This window comes from Cheilinus undulatus, linkage group 17 (assembly GCF_018320785.1).
Source record: "Cheilinus undulatus linkage group 17, ASM1832078v1, whole genome shotgun sequence".
In the NCBI taxonomy this organism is placed as follows: domain Eukaryota; kingdom Metazoa; phylum Chordata; class Actinopteri; order Labriformes; family Labridae; genus Cheilinus; species Cheilinus undulatus.
The window spans coordinates 16293054-16312725 of NC_054881.1; the positions used below are offsets into that span (position 1 = coordinate 16293054).

Sequence of the window (19672 nt, forward strand, 5' to 3'; positions counted from 1 at the left end):
CCTCTATCAACCTTCAAACAAGCTGAGCTTGTCTGGACTGGGAGGGTATTATTAATGAACTGTAGTGAAGTATGCCCCTTAACTCTGGTGGGTTTGTATTTTTAAGAAACTTTGCGGTTTTGTCAGGATAACAAATGTGAAACTTTAATACCCTTTTATTATCATCATGGCAAAAGCAAGCCCTATAGGTACACAATATTTGGTACATTCTTATTTTAATTACCAAAAAAAATGTAAGTTAACTCTTGGATATACAGTCTAAATTGCAAAAATGCATTGATAACATCAAAATGTTACCAACATATTACACAGTGACAGCAGTCTAGTTCTCTTTAACTTGCAGTAGCTTTGGGTTAGCCTTATGGCATTAAGTTTTTTAAAGCTTTGGTACTTTTTGATGCCACTGATCTTTAGATACAGGAGATTTATACATTTAAATTACATACACATCAACATCATTACGTAAACATTTAACACACTTAGAAAAAGAAAAGAAGTATTGCATATTCTGAAAAACTATAGTTTGTGGTGTCATGAATGTTTCTCATTCTATAAATTTTAACTGTAAAATACGTTTACATGAAGATACTAGACTTCTAAATAGTAGAACAGCACAATAACAACACATTCATACTTTTAGATCCATCCTGGCTTTTATGTTTCTTCAGTGAATCCATTTTCCCTTGCCAATTTGCCAAAATCTTTTGTTACAGTTATTTCTTATGTAGTAGAAATGATTAAAAGCCAGTTGAAGGAGATTTTTCAAACAAAATAAGCCAAACATCTTGATGGTTTCAGCCACTGAATTGCTGTATTTCTCTTTGAACAAATAACAACGCTTCTTCCAGGAACCTAACAGTTCCTTGCACTACAATTCAAAATTAAATCAAATATTGACAATTAAAATCAGTTTGCTTTTTTTCAATGTCAGTCCATAAAGAATAAAGACCTACAGATGTGAAGAATCAAATGAACTTTTGAGATTAAGAATTAAAGTTATTTCAAAGATATGAGAGGAGCTGTAAAATAATACAAGGTTGTAATTATACAACCTAAAACGAATATTTGTGGCCAGAGAACTGGAGAGGGGTTTAGCTGCAGACTGTTCATCTCTGACGGCGACTCTCATAGACCGTTACAATACAAGCTATAAAACTCCCAAAATAAAACTTCGGTTCAGAAATTCAAATTAAACTTCTGTTTAGGGTTAGGGTTAAATAACAGTTAGGCTAATTTAACAAAAGTTAAAAACCTGTCCTTCAAAGCCTAATTACAAAATGTTTTATAATACCAAGTAAACAGTCTGCTTACATAAAAAAACTTGTCCTCCATAAAACCACTCTAACGCAGCAAGCATAGCTTTCATAGCACCGTAAGCTGCATAAGCTTAGCTACGTAGCTACGTAGCTAAAGCTAAGCTCGCAAAGCAGCAATGTATGTACATTATCTACATAGATGTTAGCTTTAGCTACGTTTGCTAAAGCTCACATTGCTTAAGCTAACTTGCGTAGTAATGCTAATTGCGTAGCTTGCGTTAGCTTTAGCTAACATGTTGTTTAATCGGTAATGTTTGCAGATTTAAAGAGAATATAAAACTGGAACTACATTGTACTGGCAATTATGGCCCTTCTGAGATATGAGGCATCTCCGATGAATGGTCTGACAGAGTGGCCATCAAAGAACCGTCTACAGCCAGACTGTCTTGGAGATCCGAAGATGTGAGGACCATATCTGAAAGCAACACTCTATCATTTTTTTTTCCCAGCAATAGGATTGTTTATTTGAGGGCTTTAACATGACCTCAAACTTACAAAAATTTACACGAAAAATACCCTCGACTCACTTTGACATACATGTACGAAAATTGGTAGGCATATGTATCATGGCAAAATCAACAAAAAGTATATTATCATGGTGAAAAATACACAGTACACCGGCTGTTTACAGCTGATTGTCAAATTTTGATGATATTGGCTAATTAACAGGATCCACATTTTAACAAACTTGTCCAAGGGGCTTCATCTGATTGACTACAGATTTTTTTAGCTCATTGTCCACACAGTGATTATCAAAATGTATCAAAAAGCTTCTTTTTTTTGTAAAAGAGGGAGGCTGTAATCAGAGGGCAAAGTTGGATTAGTTTTTTTGGCACAGTGCCAAAAAAGAAATCAATTATAACTATAAAGTACTTATTTCAATCACCACCAAACTTAGCAGATATGATAACACTCATGGCCAGAACACATTCAGGTGCAAAATTTTTCATTTTGTTACAGCGCGAGGGGGGACAAGCTTTTTTTCCTGTAAACAGACTGTAAACTAGGCTTTTTAAATATTTTGTCATCAGGTTTTGCTGGTCAGGTTTTAACTTTTGGTATCCTTACCCTTACCATAGGCCTCAACAGAAGTTTGATCTGATTTTATTTTGAAAGTTTTAGCGTGTATTTCAGTTTGGAAGTAGATGGCATCTCAGATGAACTGACTGTGAGAAAGGCTGTCAGAGATGTATGGTCTGCAGCAACACCCCCCTCTATACTGAGGTAGGTATCATGAGTTGAGTGTATTGTTTCATCCTTATCCTCTCTGTAGGTTAGACAAAACAATCAAGTTAAGAATGTTCCACTGGACACTGGCAAATATGCACATGCAATTTTCACTAATTTGTGACATTATAAATTTTTGTATCAATGAATACTATACACCATAAAAACATTAGTCAGATACTAGAAATGATCGGACATCGCAGCTCTTTTTCTTTACTTAGCTGATTAACCATACTTGCAGTCCCACTATGATCTCATCTAAATACACTGCCTTATTTTGTTGCATAACAAAGGATTAGTATACTCATGCTGCAAAACAAATGGAATTAAAATGCCAGCTTCATCTCTTGCAAGATAACATTTGTCTGCTGTTGACTCGCTCCACTGATGATTCTCCACCAGCCAAACAAGCTTTCTACTTCAAAATCAATATCAGCAAGTGTCCTGCAGTGTCTACTACCTCAAATAATACAGATTGGGTTAAAAACTGAAGCTATGCAAGGAATTCAGCAGAAATACTGACAAACTAGTCAAGACAAATGATGCATCACAAAGTGGAGATGATGACAAGAAGTAAGATTAACCCATTTATCTTCTAAAAGAGAGATGTCATCTCCTCCACCGCTGCAGAATCACCATAAAAAGCTTTGTTTAATTGTTAAGCGTGTTCCCTGCAGCACTTTCACAGGCATGGAAGCCTGCTCCTGAATTATTCAGCAGCCAAGGTCACAGCGCTAAAACCTCTCTCTGTTTGTTCCTCCTGAATGTGGAGAGTTTGTTGTGACACCTTTAAACCTTCACTGACTCAACAACAGAAATTTAGTGCAGGACTGTGGGCACGCACCAAACAAAATGTGAAATCTGAGAGTATAATTGGACCAAAAATCAGCTGCTTGTGTATTCAATTTGATGCCTTGCTATCAACGATAATCCATGTGCAGAGGATTTCAGATTTGGATAAATTACCTTCCTCTGTAGCTTCATCTCATTTAACCCAATATGTCCTGAACAGACTGACTCCTAAGGTGGATAACATCCCATCCTCTCTGCATTATGATTGCTCTAGAGTCCCCCCAGCTGCCTTGATATGTCGCACAAACACATACAAAAGAAAAACACCAAAATGAATCGATAAAGAAGCATTGCTTCAGCCTGATTCCTGCTCACTAAAGCACTTGGGGATGGATCCGAGGGTGGTCCCATCCCTTCAGTGAAGTGGTGATGGTCTGCATAATGCACAAGGTGCGCAGCTGACTTCTGAGGGGGAGGATGGACAAACTCTCTCTCTGCATGCAGGCAGGCCTACAGTAGAGCTGTGTGGCCCGTGCAAGGCTTGTGTTTAGAAGGAGCATCATCCATTTGCAGCACTGAGGGACTTCTAATCAAAAATGCATTGCGTGCTTCACAACAGTGAAGTGATAATTCAGGCTTAAACAAGCCAGAAATTCAAGTTTAAGAGAAAAACATGCATTATGTTAGATTTTTAAGGGTAAATAGTGACTAATAAAACCCTTTATTTGAATGGTGTTAATGCCAGAGTACAGCTAATGATTACACAGGCATGTTTGAATGGATGGAGATGAGAAGGATTCACATTTGGAGAAGTGGAGTCAAACGCCATAATGACAAAGATGCCAGTAGTTATACAATGGTGTTGATGGAGGGGATATTTTTTTAAGTCGCTGTCCCTTTCCCCACTGAGGCATCTCTAGTGGACTTCATTAACCTTCGCTTCCAATCAATATTCATCACTCCACCCTCCAGGGCAGCATCGCACCCACATTAAAACAAACCCGAGCCCGGCCCTCAGCCTTACCATTCCGTGCCAGCTGATGACGATCCCAGTCCTGTGACAGTCCTTTTTCAAAACATCCCGACGCCAAACATTGCGCTGACCGTAGCCCAACGCTTCATTTAGAAATACAAAGATGGCGAAGGAGGAGAAGGGACAAGACAAGACAGAAAAAAAAAGGCGATGAGGAAAGGAAAAGCGGAAGAAGAAGCAGAAGTGGACGAAACCGAGGATTTGCTGATGCTGAATCACTCTTCCCCCAGCTCACCACCACCTTGCAACCATTGTGCTGCAAGATGCTGGCTGTACCATTGTGGACCTACCAGAGCACAGAGAGCGCGAGAGAGAGGGAGGGAAGAGGAAGAGGGGGTATAGGGAAATATGTTGCCATAGCGACTGCACAGGAGCACGTCTGACGTCAAAGCCCGAGCAGAGAGAGAGAGAGAGAGAGAGAGAGAGAGAGAGAGAGGGAGATCACATGGAGGCTGTGTCTCTTGATGGGAGGGGAGGATGGGGGTGTGGGAGCATCTCTCTGATCCCCTTCTGTACCGTCCCGTCAGTGTGATCAGCAGACTCAATAAGAAGATGGAGACGGCTGTTGTTGGCTGGATTTTCTTCCCTGAAAGCCGTTCACATTTTACGCCCCTCATGAATTAACAAAGCCACTCAAAAGAGAATTGAATATTTTTTATTTGAACATTTTTGCACAAAAGGGATAAAAGAAAAACATTTGTCAAGTGTAACAGAGAGAAGTATGGAAGCCCCAAACAGCCATAATTTTTGTTTGTTTTCCTATGATTACACAAATGGTAAATCGATGACAACCAGTTTATGGTTGTTGTACTCAAGTAAAATTACAGGTTAATATGTACTCAAGTGGAAGTGAAGATACTGGCCCATGAATCTATTCAATTAAAGTAAGACATATTTCATTTAAAGTCTACTTTAATTACTGAGTAGCTACTAAGGAAATAAGTGAAATATGGTCTTAGTGGCAAGAAAAACTAGACAAATGATCTCCAACCAGATTGTTCAGTTAAAGTAACACCTCTACAATAAAATAAAATACCCAGCAAAATTGGCAGTGTAAATTAAACTTATGTAGAGTTAAATTCAACACTTTAATGGTGTGTACACTGGACCACACTATAGTTGAACTATACTTTTGAACTTGTAAAATAACTTACAGTATCATAGAGCTGCAGTAACTTTTAAAACCTTAGGCAACTGCTCTAACTCAGTGGATAACTTCACTCATGGTGCAAATGTGTCCAACTACAAAAACAACAGCAATCCACCGGAAACACCCAAACACAACTAAAGAAATATAAAACACATTTAAACACTCTGCCCAAGGGCATGATGGGGATTTGAAATCGCAGTCGGTAGGTAGCTGAGGTAAAGTTTGTGTGTGGAAAGCTATGGTATCTGGTTTTTGACACATACCAATCAGGCTCCAGTAGCTGATTTAATTCAGAAAAGTGCAGTGCTTCATGAAGTTAGGTCTGATTGAAATCCGTTCATGTTCTAACTGTTCTAGGACCTACGCCAGAATCAGAATAATAGTGGACCAGTACCAACCTTTTCAAGCAGTCTCAATGCAGTTGTTTGGTGTGCACCAGGGTTTGACTGACAGCTTTAACACCAGGGCAAATGAACTGCACCAACTTGGCAAAGAACTAAGGTTTGTTTCAACAGCCCTGGTGTACTACAGGTCATTAAAAGTATTAACCTTGCAAAGCAGATAGATCCGCCCGTTTCTGTGATTCTCACTGGCGAATCCATCTTGCAAAGCTCCCGTCTGAACTATTTAGGCTCGGTTAGAAAGTGATGGGACCAATCAGCGTCGAGGCAGTGCTTTCGGGTGCGGCAGAGTCGTGACGTAAGCAAGTTGCAACAAGAGGCTGGTGCAGTTATGGAGGAAGACATTAGTGTGGATTTAGTTTTATCAGAACTTGACGAAATTTCTTTATTAAAAGAAGAACAATGAACAGCATTGAATTGTTTTCTTTTCAAAAACAACTAAGTCATGTTCTCACATGTCTACAGTCGCCATGGTTTGTGTTATGCAGTTCTCTGTGGAGCTTACTCCTAGACAGGGGCACGCCTTGCTAGCGCCCACGTCACATGTTTTTTTTTTGCTCTGATTGGCCCGTAAAGATGTGACAGACAGAACGTTCATCCAACCACACTTCGGGTGTTTTTCAAAGGCCCTGCCCTTTCCCAAACGCTGTGTATTAGAGATTTTCCAGAAGGATTGCATGTCAGGTTACATTTCCCTCAGAAAAAGATGGAAAAAACTGTTATTCTGTTTAAAACTTACTTGAGTAAAAGTAGAACAACTGATTTTAAAATGCAATCAAAAAATTTACAAGTACCTCCCTCAAAATTACTGTCACATTTATTTGAGTAAATGTAATTAGTCACTTCCCTCCTTTCAATGAGTTAATTTCTCAAGATCTCAAGAACTCGTTATTATTATAACAAGAAAGCCAACCATGCTTTCCCAAGATAAGGTATCTAAGTGATAATCTTGAAAAAACAACCTCTCCTCAGGTCAGGTCAAGTATGGGGGCTTCGGCGCTTTGCTGCCAACCTTAGTCCTGTACTGCTCTGGTCTCCTGATGGCCATCAACCATGCCTGTACAAGGCCAAAGCCTAATCTCTCCAGGTTCTCCCATCTGACCCCTTCATGATGCATGGATGTCACATTGGTATAAACGCTCCTCTCCAAAAGTATTGGAACGGTGGGGCCAATTCCTTTATTTTGTTGTGGACTGAAAACATTTAGGGTTGACACAAAAAGCTGAATATAAGAAAAGAGATCAACATTTCAGCTTTTATTTCCATGTATTTACATCTAGATCTGATATACAACTTAGAAGATAGCATTATTTTTAATGCAACACCAAATTATTAGGTGAGCACCTGGGCAACAAAACACACCTGTCCAGATCCAGATGTAAATACTTGGAAATAAAAGCTGAAATGTTGAAGAATTAGCCTCACTGTTTCAATACTTTTGGAGGGGAGTGTATATAATCATCATTTACTTAATGTGAAAGGAACTTGGATGAAATTTATTTTAGTTTTATTAAAGATATATTGAAACATGTCCTCTCTGGGCCTCCGCAGAGAGATTTCTGGAAGAAATTCAATTTAAAAAATTTAAAGAAAGCATCACCCTTGTCTTAATCTTTAGCATGCACACAAAAACTGACAACATGTAGATGCAATAAGGGATGCATGATTTATCAAGTTACTTCTAGTGCAGTCAATAAAACCTATACAGAGGAAATAACATTTGTGTATTTATCCTGCAGTCTTGGGAAACCAAAACACAGATCAATTTGTACAAATACAGACAACGCAAATGAGAAGTGTCTGGGTTGTGTGTGCACATGGTTTCAATCTTTAGGCTCACTTCAGAAAAATTATATAGCCACGCTAAAAAAAAACTGCATCAAAGTAGAGAGTAGGAAAATGTAAAGTAATGTAAAGGGAGGCAGCTCTCACAGGACACCATGATAAACTAGATGAACACATGTAATTGTTTTGGAGACGATATTTACCAGAAAGCAGCTCTGTGCCCTCAATAACAACTTGATTAAATTCTGATAAATATCTGACTGAAGAAGGCTCTTAGAGAGGTTAAATTTTGATTTCCACAGCTGTGCTCAGAATGTAAAATATGTAACGACCTTAAGTTTCACGATGAGATGATTAAAACTCTACAGCATTGAGAGGAATTCAAATAATTTAGTAATAACCTTGAAGCGTATTTATCTCTCTCAGTCAGCTGCACCTAAATGAGACATTAATGCTGTATCAAAACATGCTTTTATTATGAATGCTCAGACATTAATCATGTCATATTTGCAGTGAAAATCGTTGCATGAAGTTCAAACTAAACTGTGACAGATGTGATTCTACAACTTTGATGATTTGTATCATTAATATTTTAAATCTGCATATGCTGTTCATATTAATTGATTTAATCTAGCTTTTTAGCTCTATTCTATCTTCTAATGCTATCCCACCTCCTCTTTACCTCTGTTTTGGCATTTTTAGGTCATTCATGACAAAAGCGTTTGCAGTAATACAGTACTATCCCTTCAGATATATTTGTATTAGCGTTCTTACTGCCTCGCAGCTTCAAAGCTCAAACAGGGTCTGCTATGGTCTAAACCATAAGTCAAGACCATTAGGGATGTGATGAAGTCCCAGGTTGGCCCAAATCAGCAGTAATGTACCCAGACACACATCTGACTAAGCAGAAAATGTGTTCAGACAGCACAGGACCACCTGCCAGGAGGTTTCTCAAACCCACAGAAACCAGTTCTGGCAAAAGCAGCAAAGTTGGGAAAGCACTAAAGCCGCTCTAAGAACTGAAAGAGCCCCAGAATTAGCGGCCTGTGATATGGCTAATTGTATAGAGCTTCTTAGATCTGCCAAAAGGACAGCCCTATGCTGCATAATAAAACTGTCTTTAACCAGAATCACAAAACCATCAAACCCTGAGATGATAAATGTTTTTGATCAGCTTCACGTGGAAATCTCACTGTCAGCCATGGCAGGAGGTTACTGCTTCATTTAAATCATTTACACTTGTTACCTGGTGGGACAGCAACTTGAAAAACTGAAAAAAAAAAAAAAAACAGAGGTCAGGGGTCAGCTTTTTAAATATTCTTTAAGGGTAAAATTCAGCAATACTTTGGGAAATAGAAAAAAAAAATCTGAAATATTTGGTTGAAATTTCCAAAATATTCTCATTAAAGTTTGTAAATTGACAGCAAATAATTTGAATACTTAGGACCAGCATTTCCGACTGTCTTCTGATAAAAGCACTACAAAATTTCCAATAGAAGGTTTTGAAAATTCCTGAAAATTTCCACTTTAATTTCCTAAAATTTCGACTGGAGGTTTTGGGTATGTTCTGGGGAAATTTTCAGGATATTTCCCAAAAGGACCAAAGTTCTTAGAAATTGTAATGAAAGTTCCCATATTATTCTGATGATGGTTGCTGAAAGTTTTGAAAAACTTTAATTCTTACAAAAATGTAATTCTAAAGTTTTTGAAAATTTCAGATGACATTTTGGAAAATTTGCCACAGAGCCCAAAAAGCGACATTAGCAGAAAAAAATGTATACAGGTTTCTCGTGAGCACGTAATTGTTTCTTGTGCTTTGTGAGCACAGGAAAAGTTCTGCTGAGAAAGTTTTGCATGCACACAAGAAACTTACAATATTATTTTTTTCAGCCAGTGTCCCTTTGGTGGCTCCATAATTTGCTGACAAAGCTTCAGTAAATATCTTGTAAAAATTTTCAATTACCTTCTGGTGAAAATTCTTGAAAATTCTCAAGAAAATTCCACTAAAATTTTAAATATTTGAACAAAGGTTCCACACAGGTTTACTTGGACTGAATATGAAATTTTCTGCAGATATTCCCGCCCTTAAAAAATCTAAGCAAGTCGGAAAATTAGGGCAAAGTTTCCTGAAAACATTGAAAAAGTTACTAGACAAATATTTGGAAGTTTCCAAATTTTTACAACTTATTGTTTCTGATTTTTTTAAGATTTCCCCCAAAATTCCTAAGCAAGTCTGACAGTTTCAGCAAAATTTTCTAAAATGTACAGAAAAAAAAAAAAAAAAAGTCAATAGAAATGTTGGACAAAATTTTCAAATTGATTTGGAAATTTACGACACTTTCCTGAATTCAACAAAATTCAATTCAGAAAATGCTGCAAAATTTGCTGCAAAAGTTTATAGAAAAATAACACAAAAGTTCCCAAAAGAAAAGTTCAAAATTTTTCAGAAAATCCTAAGCAAGTCATAATAAATGTCCATACAATTTTGGGAAAACGTCCAAAAATTTCTGGAAATGTAAGAAAAAAGTTTGCAAAGTTTCAAATTAACTCTTTGGGATTTTCTATCTCAAATAAATCCTGAGCAAGTCAGAAAATGTTTGCAAAATTTGCTGCAAACTATGTTAGTTTCGAGAAATACGAGAAAAAAGTTTCCAAACTTTTAAGAATGAATTTCTATGAAAATTTAAAAATTTCAATAAAATAAAAAACCTAAGCAAATTGGCAAATATGTTAAATGTTTCCAAAATTTTCAGACTGATGTTTACAACTTTTGTAAATGAAAGCTTTTTCCAATTTTTCCTTTGATAGTTTACAAACTTTTCGACCAAAGTTTCCTTAGATGGTAGGATTTTTATACATTCAGAATGGTTTTACTACACATCAAGAGTCATGCTGTAATAATATTTGAAGTGAGAGCACAAGCCATGAAAAGCCTGTGGAATGAAAACCAAGCAAAGAAATATTAACACTCTCATGGACCTATGTTCATTTGGATGTCCGACACATTACCAGACATTAGCAGACAAGACACTATTCTATTTGAACTCCAAGCAGACCAAAGGCAGTGGAAAGCACCTCCAGTACAGTTTTTAATGCTCTCCAGCTGGACCCAAAGGCTAAACTCACCAGTCAGCAAACCACATGCCTTCAATCTACCAGGTGCCCCACATTTCCAGGACTTTCTGAGCACTTTCAAGGCTTCAGAGCAAATCACCTCCAGGGCTCAGACCAGCTCTGATGTGAAGGTATTAAGGGCAGTACTGACGGAAATAGGGGGGAAAGAAATCCCAAAACCAGGACCCTGAAGTTATGAGACATCACTTACCTTGTTAGCCGTATCAGTCTCCTAATGAAGCCTTTTTGCCTCAGGTGATGTTTGGAGATTAAAAGCTTTAAGTTACAGGAGATAGAGCGCTGGCAGATCTCTTAGACAGCTGCTGAGTTTCCATGCTTGCCAAAATTAAAAAGAAAGGTTACTCAAGTGATCTCTGGGGAAATTCAGGACAGCTCACATACCAAGAATGGACCTCCACCTACATGCAATAACTCAATTTAATCTCTTCCTCCTTTCCATGGAAATGCCGTGACCTGGAAATGAACAGGAAGTTTAGAAAAAACAATGCCATTCCATCCAAGTCTCATTAAAGCAATATCTTCATTTTAAAATGTACCCTGTGTTACAATTAACCACTAGTCACACACTATCATCACTGCTATCTGATAAAATTAGTGCTCATAGCCATCTAAGGAAGTATTTTCTGTCTTTAGAAGTAATAATTCAAAACCAGATAGGCTACCTAAACTTCTCATATAGCAGGGGTGTCCAAACTATGGCCCGGGGGCCAAATGTGGCCCATGGCCCATTTTTGAATGGCCTCCAAAAATTCCCTATATAGAGCCTGAAGCTTGTGTTAGACTGTATAATTCTTCTTAGTTTCAGCACAAGGCAGTGCTACCATACTAAGACTGTAAACAAACATTTTGAAAATAACTTTTATGCTGTGTTTTTCAGGATTAAATTGAGGCAGCACTATGACTAGTAAACATATTGACGACCAAAATAATAGATATCTTGATTTATAAAGCCCTAAAAGGGTCTTTTTCTGCATTTATTTGAAAGAAAAGATAGTAAATAAAGCTGGAAACTGAGGTGAGAACGAGTCTGGAAAAACATACAGGAAAATAGCCACAGGTTAGTGCTAGCCCATACTAATTTATCTATTTAGAGGAAAGACAACACCTCAAGTCTGGTTACAATCTCTTCCTCTTTCACTAATATTGCCATATTTAATGTTTTTGAGTTGTTCAGTTTTAACTTCCTCGGTAGATTGATAGAAACTTAAAATATCACCATAATTTGCTTCACTTGCTTCAATGTGTGTGAAAAATAGCCTTGGTATAGAAGAATGGAAGTCCTAAGAGGCCATACCTACATTCAAGGTGGTGCCCGATGTGCAACAACCTTTCTTTTGTCTGTGCATTTTCACCCCAGTCATATGCCTGGAGACCGCTGGAGAGTTGGCACAACAAAGGCAAACTCTGGGGCACTTTTTTGATGCACTTTATTGATAAAGCAAATCAAAAAGGGCACTTTATCTATTTTTTTTTCTACTAGCAGGGCACCAAAGAAGACAGTCTGTCAATTGTTTTCATTAAGAGGGCATCAAAGGGAACATTTTATTGATTTTTTTTATTTGGAGAGCATCAAAGGGGGCACTTCATCAAGATTTTTCATGTGGAGGACATGGAAGGGGGTCCTTTAACCAATGGGTTCATTAAGAGGACATCAAAGGGGGACCTTAATCAAATCTGTTCATTTAGAGGACATCAAGGGGAGCGCTTTACCAAATATGGTAATTCAGAGGACATCAAAGGGAGTGTGTTACCAAATTTGTTCATTTGAAAAAAAATTAAAAGAGGGCAGTATCACAAAATGTATTACTTTGGAGGGCATCAAAGGGTGATCTTCATCCATTATGTTAATTCAGGGGGATCCAAAGGGGGCACTTTTTCAAATTTGTACATTTGAAAGGTTTCAAAGCGGGCACTATGTCAAAATTTGTTTATTTAGATGGATTCAAATAGGGCAGTATGACAAAATTTGTTCATTTAAAGGGCACCAAAGAGAGCACTTTCTTAAATTTTGTCTACTTCCATGGTACCCAAGAGGGGTGATTCTTATCTACCATAAAGGCATCCAGGGAATTGGTGCATCGGCACATTAGGGCATCAGTGGGGGAAAATCTCCCCTTGCCCGTCTAAGTCAACCATTGTGATGACTTATCACTCCTGTTAAAGGATAGTGATCATAATCACGCCTTTTAACAGACACAGCCAGGCAGAATGATAACAGACTCTATTTACATAGAGCAACTTGTAATGACGATTAATAGCCACTAGATGGCGCGAGACAGAGCTTTAATGAGGCAGCTTTGAAGTGCACCATAGGAAGGAAGTACTCAGCTGTGAATTGCTTCCTGACTGCTAAGAATGCTCTCAGGAAACTTTGATGTTGTGGGAAATACTGCGAATATATGCTGGGCTTGATTTTTATTGGGTTTGTGAAATGTCAGCACCCTCACACGGTGTAGGGGTGAACGGAAACATCACATAATACTCAACATGGACTCTTCTTTACCTCAGAAAGTTATTTAAAACTAATTTAAGCATGTATTGCACTGTTTTTCTGCCCATATAAACATTAAACAAACCTGACTCACTGTACATTTTACTCCCAGTTGTGTTCGTCGCCATAGAAACGGATAAATGACAGTCCCCCCTCGTGAAGAGCCAATGGACGGCCTCAGTAAGGTGTCTGGTTACTCCCAGTCAGCCCACGCTAGCTGGGCTAAAGGAGGGGTTACTCCGCTCCTCAGCAGTAATGGTGACTGGGTTGCGCTTGAAGGGAGACCAGTTCTGTTCAGTGAGCATCAAACACGACTTTTAAACACTTTTAGAGGAGGAGTTTTTATACTTTTCAATAGCACCGAGCTCGGGATATATTTACTCCAGCATAGTGGATTTTTTATTACTTTACTTGGAGACCTGTTGCCTACCTTGCCAGCCTGCCTCGCCGCATACTGAACCACCGACTACCCAAGATGTTGCTTTGTGGATGGGATGGCCTCAGGTCCTGTCTGTGTGCGCACTCGTAGCCTTGTTGGAGTACGAATAATTCCATTTAAAGTGATTTTGTAGCGCTTCTTGCCCGGTAAGTAACATTTCTGAGCACTTAAACGTGACGTTTGAAAACTTTGCTGTGTTTTAGCTAACGCACTTTAGCGTAACGTTTGCCAGCAGTTGTCCCCGGGAAAACGGAGTCTGTTATGCTTCAGTTTAAAAACGTCGACGTTTCTTTTATCTCCAGAACCGTAGTTAAGGATGTTAGCTATCTGCTTTAGTGCTTTTTAACACGACACTTAGCTTGTTTCGACTTAAAAGTTCTTCTATAAATGTCGTACGTTTGTCAAAACAATACAGCTCATTTTAATATCTGACACAGGGCATCTTCGTTAAGTTAGGGAGGGATAACAAGCTGTCTAAAGCTAGCTTTAGCTTTATTGTTTTTCCTGAAAATGTGCAACATATATGACAGTCAACAGTAAATTTTCCCTTGTGGCAGCTCAGAATGAAGGTTTTATGGGGGTTGTAGGGAGGCATTTGTACCCCCTCCCCCTTCATTACCATAGAAAAGTAGTAAAGTTAACTCAAAGTCAAAGGTCATGAAGGTTTTAAATATTTCACCCAAGACTAAACAGGAAGGTGGTTGAGCAGTCTCCAGGATTGAGCAAGATGTACACCCCCACCCAAAGTGGTTATGATGGTGATGGTGTGAGCATCATCATAGGAAAAATGGGGAAAATAGTCAGTGGGTTGGGTTTATGTGTGTTGGGAAGAGGTTGAGGAAGGGGGGAGTTGCAGTGAGGTTTTGCAAAACCATGCTCTGCATGTCACGGTACTCATAGCAACCCTGTGATTAACAGAAATGGAGCGGATGAGGTGGAGACTGAAATGAAAAGTAAGGGCCGTTGGTCCAGAGCTAGGCTGATTATCATGGAAAGGTCCTCATTGTGTTTTCTGCCTGGTCTCTGACCCTGGAAGGGGCTGAGAAACCCAAAACACAACATACACAGTGGCTGATGTAGAAAGATAAGTCCACAAGGAAGATGTCAGTTACTATAATGTCCTTGTCAGAATTTCCAATACTTTGATTCTTTTCAATATCACGTTTTAAATTGATGCAGTCTAATTTTGTAATAGTTGATAGTATTAACAAGTACCCAGGCTTTTAAAGAAGAGTGATCAGTCGTATTTTCAACCCAAATTGAAAAAGAGAGAGTTGAGACCAGCTGATGTGTTGCAACAGATAGGTCTTACTTTAATGTTTCCCACTAGGGATGACTATCAAAAACACAGTACCAACATAGTACCGATACCAACACATCCAATACCTACTGTACCAAATTACAAGACAAATATTAGGGCTTTGTTTGACCACCTTACCTTGCCACCCCAACAAGATCTGTCATTCCAAAGGAAATGCACGAAATATGCTATGTGAAGAAATTACACCTGTTGCCTTGACTTATATGTTCTACTGGCATCTTATTTCTGAATCATTTACGTCACCAAGAAAGCTTTTAGACCTTTTGAATGCTTTTTTTCTTAAAATTATCATCTCAGGCAATGTTTAGGCGTCAGCATCTTTTAAAAAGTATCAATTTAGCATTGGTATCAGAAAAAACAAGCGATGCCCACCCCTTTTTCTGACAAAGGTGGGCCCCCAAGTATATTTGCCTACCATTTTTTATAATTGCAAGCCATCTGAATGCACAAGAGAGATATCAACTTGATATCCAGCCCCAGCGCAGCTTCGGCAGAGTGTCATCAATATGAGTCTTGTCTGCTTGACATCCCTGCCTGTTAGAGGGAAGGTTTTTGTTACCTCTGTTACAGGGCTAAATGTGACTAGTGCTGTGCTCATGGTGATTAACATCTGTCTTTTTATTATAATGGGTCACAACAGAGAGTACAGTCTAGATCTGCCACTTTGTAGTTTAGAGATAACTTTGGTTATGACTTAGCTCTATACAAACGAAGATTGTTTAATTGATTGACTTGTAGATCCCTCCTGATAAAGCATTTATTTCAGTGCAATGACTTTGATTGAAAATTTGTTTCAGTATTTTTCTGCAGCTCCTTGCAACCTCCAACTTCCTTCCAACCTTGATTGCAGTGATATGCTACCTCATCAGCAATACGTCTCCCAGCATACAGCTCATGCTATGATTAAGGAATATAGAGCGAAACATTTCAATAGGAAAATGATGTGATTTGAATGTCTTCATACGACATACTGTTGATGAATACCGTCAAAAGAGCAGAAACCTTGACAGATAAACATAAAGAATAAGGCTTGGCAGGGTTGATCATCTGCTACCCAAGTACAGTGCCGTAATTAGTGGTGATAGATAAAAAGAAGTTACCCAATAGTTGATCTCCAGGCATAGATATAATTTGATTTTGCTAGAATTGTAAGGACGTTAAAACATATTGACTGTGACATCCCTATTGCCAGTGTTGTTTCCATAAAACATTCTCATCTAGTCATTGTTAGTCCTTTAAAGCTTGTAGGCTGCTCTACAAAACTCTAGTGAAAATAAAGAAAACCAACCATTGGGTGTTCCCCTTTTTGTAGGTGAGTCACAGTGTCTGCTCCATTCCTGCTACTGTTTTCTTCACACGATACTTTAGAAAGGCACAGCTGTGAGTGACAGCCTCTCTGTTTGGAGAGAGCACATCTAGTGCTGTATATAAGGTGGAGGTTCTTCAACTATGTGTCTACACTTCTTCAGCTTAATACTGTACAATCTGGTTTAAGTTTTCTGCTTGCGTTTCAAAAACATCGGTCCTTACATCATCTGTCTTGTTGCTTCAGAAGACATCCTGATCCAGTCCTTCCTCGACGTGTTTCGAATTTGAGTCCTGTGCTTGCAGGCTGCATATGATTCTGGGAATATGAGGTTCACTCAGAGTTTGTTGATGAATTTTCCTGGCATGGATGACTTCAGGAAGATTTTAACCCCATTGTTGGCGCACAGTACCTCCTCTTGAACGGCTTCTGTTCCAAATGTGTTTGCCAGCTGAGACCACAGTTTTGATGTTTGGAGGATATGAACGAATTCCTCCTCATATCTTGTGTTGCAGGTTATGATTTTGGAACTAGCTGTGGAATCAGCTTTTTAAGAATTGGGAAATTGCATCAATTTTTTGGGCTTTCTCTGATTTAAAAGCATGTAAAGATAAGAAAGATTGTGTTGGAGGCATATTTGTGAGTTTTTTAAAGATGATCTAGTGATTGTGATTTTTTTTCAATACTTGAATGAATTTCAGTCATAATTTTAAGCAAAAGCTGCACAAGAGAAGGAGAGCACTGCCTTAAGTGCACCAGTTGTTGCTTAAGTTTCTTCTTGCAAATATAGTCGAGCAGCTGAGGATCAATAGATAATTGCTTTGCAATTTAAGTGATTAAAGACAAGAAATTTCCCAGCATATGGGGCCTATGACTTGTGATTTTTTTTTTTTTTTGCAGTGGTATTGATGTCATTTGAATGGAAGAAGATTAAAAATCTGCTATCATGACAACCTTACGCAGCAGAAAGTGAAATGATGTGTCCCTATTTTGGTATGTCTCACTGAACTGTGCTGCAGTTTTCAGCGGATTGTTTTTAAATCCATTTCATGAGTTGTAGCTGTGTCACTGACAGGAAGGTGGGAGGAAAGGAAAAGCTTCTCTTAAGTGCACAGTAAGGAGCACTATCACGTTTCCAGGATTATTTTCTTTAAGTTCTTGTGACTGAGGCCAAGACTTTCAAACACTTAGCAGCAGCAGCAGCAGACTAAGCCTTGTTTAGATTTTTTTTTCTTTCTAGCTATAGTGTGGGAATACCTGGGAACAAACATCCCCAGTGTTTGAAAAAGAAAAAGAGAATGAGGCGCTGAAGTGGTGAAGGCTGTCTGCTCTCGCTGTTTTGGGCCGCTGCCTCCTAAGCCCCCTCAATAATGAGCGGGACCATAGTCCAATGCGAGAGGAGCTGGCCCGCACAGCAGCCTCAGCGCGGATAAAAAACATTCCACTGTAGGTCTCTGTTGAAATAACAAGGGCCGCAAAACAATCAGTCTTCACAGCACCCGCTCTCCCCATTCTCATGGGTAATGAGCAAGATGGGTAGTAACCCACTTCGCCTCAGCCTTCACGCCTCCCATTGACTAGAATGGTTAACCTGCATTCCTGCATAAACATTTAGGCCTGTGACATGCTTACTCATTAACTCTCTTCTTAAAACTGGGATTCACAGAAAGGACACATAATTCTTTCATAGATGAAGCCTGACACTAATGAGGAAGATGACCCAGATTGAGCAAAAAATTTGGTTAAAGGACATGTCAGAAATGTAGTTTGTCCGTAATAAATTGATGCATGTTCTTTACATTTTCAACCATCCAAGCCAACAGTGTGGCTCAAATGATGCCTGTGTTCATGTCTTTTTTTAGTCACTCTATTCATCACTGCTGGACTTTACTGAAATTGGATGAATTTCCCAAAAAGTAACATTTAATTGTCTTTCCTAAAGCGAGAACCGAACTTTGGAGAAATATGGGGACATGTCTTTCAGAGTCTGTCAGACCATTCAACAAGTATTTTACTAGGATATACTGTTTGACTGGAAATTAAAATGATGTGTTTCTGACAGAAACACAGCATTTAGCAAAACTGAAACATGGCAACATAAGAGACAGGGCAGAAAGTAACCATCAAACTGATGCTAAATAAATACAGAAAATGTTCAGATTTGCTTTACTTATAGGCCAAAAAAACAAGTTTAACGATGTAATAGCTGTTTAAATGTTAACCTTCAGTGGCCATATTGCCAGCGAACGCACATTAACTCTTCACTTTAATCACAGAGAGAAACCAAATGTGATCTGACACATCAAATCTGCTCATCTTTGGTAATAAGCCCTTTTGAGTCTTTAAGCTAAAACTGTGCCCCTACCCTCTCTTTAGATCAGAGATGATGTTTCCAGGTGCAGGCGCTATACTGTTTGACTTAACATTTAACAGCAGCAATGGCTAAATCTGGAGGCAGCGACTTTAAAGCAATAGCAGACACACGTGATGTTCGGTTCATCCTGTATGGGAATTGTGAGTCATTCTTTGTTGTTTATGTTTGCTTATGCTTCAAAAAATTCTGGTGAGAGCTATGATTTTGCAAGTCCAAATGCTCTCTGTAGTGTATTTAATGTGGGTTTTGCTTCATACAGTCAATTGTTTGGGGAAATTTGCGGGATAAAGTGAAATAAAACAGAATGCAAAGATGGCAATGAAAACATCAAGCTTTTGCAAAGGGGGATATTCTTTTGGATTTCAGTTTCATAAGTTTTAGGTTACTTTCTTGTTATATTCTGCCATAACTCTCTGCTATTGTCATGTAGAAGCTGGATGTTGGAGAATTTAGAAGCTGCGCCCTAAATTTTGAGACTTTGAGAAGAAGAGGACAGAAGAAAAAGAGCTGTCAGTTTCTGAAGCCTCTCAGGCACTCAGAGCAAAGGTTTGGACTTGAGATTTTCTAGAAAAATCACATTTGATTGGGCAGGGAAACCTCGACAGACTGATAATTTGAGGCAGATTGTAGAGCATGGGAGACAGGCTGCCTTAAATCACTGTATTTCATGCTCCAAGGACCATCAATCTTATCCTGACTTGTCCTATTCAGACAGCGCAGGTCTCTTTATGTGCTCTCTTTTCTTTGAGAAGGCTGTATATCCTCAGCTTTGTCTGGGGCATTGTCCTCTGTGAATCCTTAGCATTTCCTTACACATAGAACATGAGCATGAGAACAAAAACCTTTGTGTTGGAAGCAGGTGTACATTATCTTTAAATGCCCCTCTGGTGGGTGGACTTTGA

The 19672-nt window shown here is 38.7% G+C and overlaps 2 protein-coding genes across 9 annotated transcripts in view; one reads left to right on the top strand and one right to left on the bottom strand.

The window, feature by feature from the left end:
• mapk10 (mitogen-activated protein kinase 10) overlaps nt 1-4647 on the bottom strand; it is a 70466-nt gene extending 65819 nt beyond the window's left edge. For all 5 annotated transcript variants that reach the window (XM_041810774.1, XM_041810776.1, XM_041810777.1 and 2 more), the window contains exon 1: nt 4360-4647. In XM_041810774.1, coding sequence (XP_041666708.1) covers nt 4360-4362 — 3 coding nt within the window. In that variant the 5' untranslated portion in view covers nt 4363-4647. The remainder of the gene's footprint in view (nt 1-4359) is intronic.
• An 8951-nt stretch (nt 4648-13598) lies between these two features.
• ptpn13 (protein tyrosine phosphatase non-receptor type 13) overlaps nt 13599-19672 on the top strand; it is a 92084-nt gene continuing 86010 nt past the window's right edge. For all 4 annotated transcript variants that reach the window (XM_041810770.1, XM_041810771.1, XM_041810773.1 and 1 more), the window contains exon 1: nt 13599-13915. The gene's annotated coding sequence lies outside the window, so the exon portion shown is untranslated. The remainder of the gene's footprint in view (nt 13916-19672) is intronic.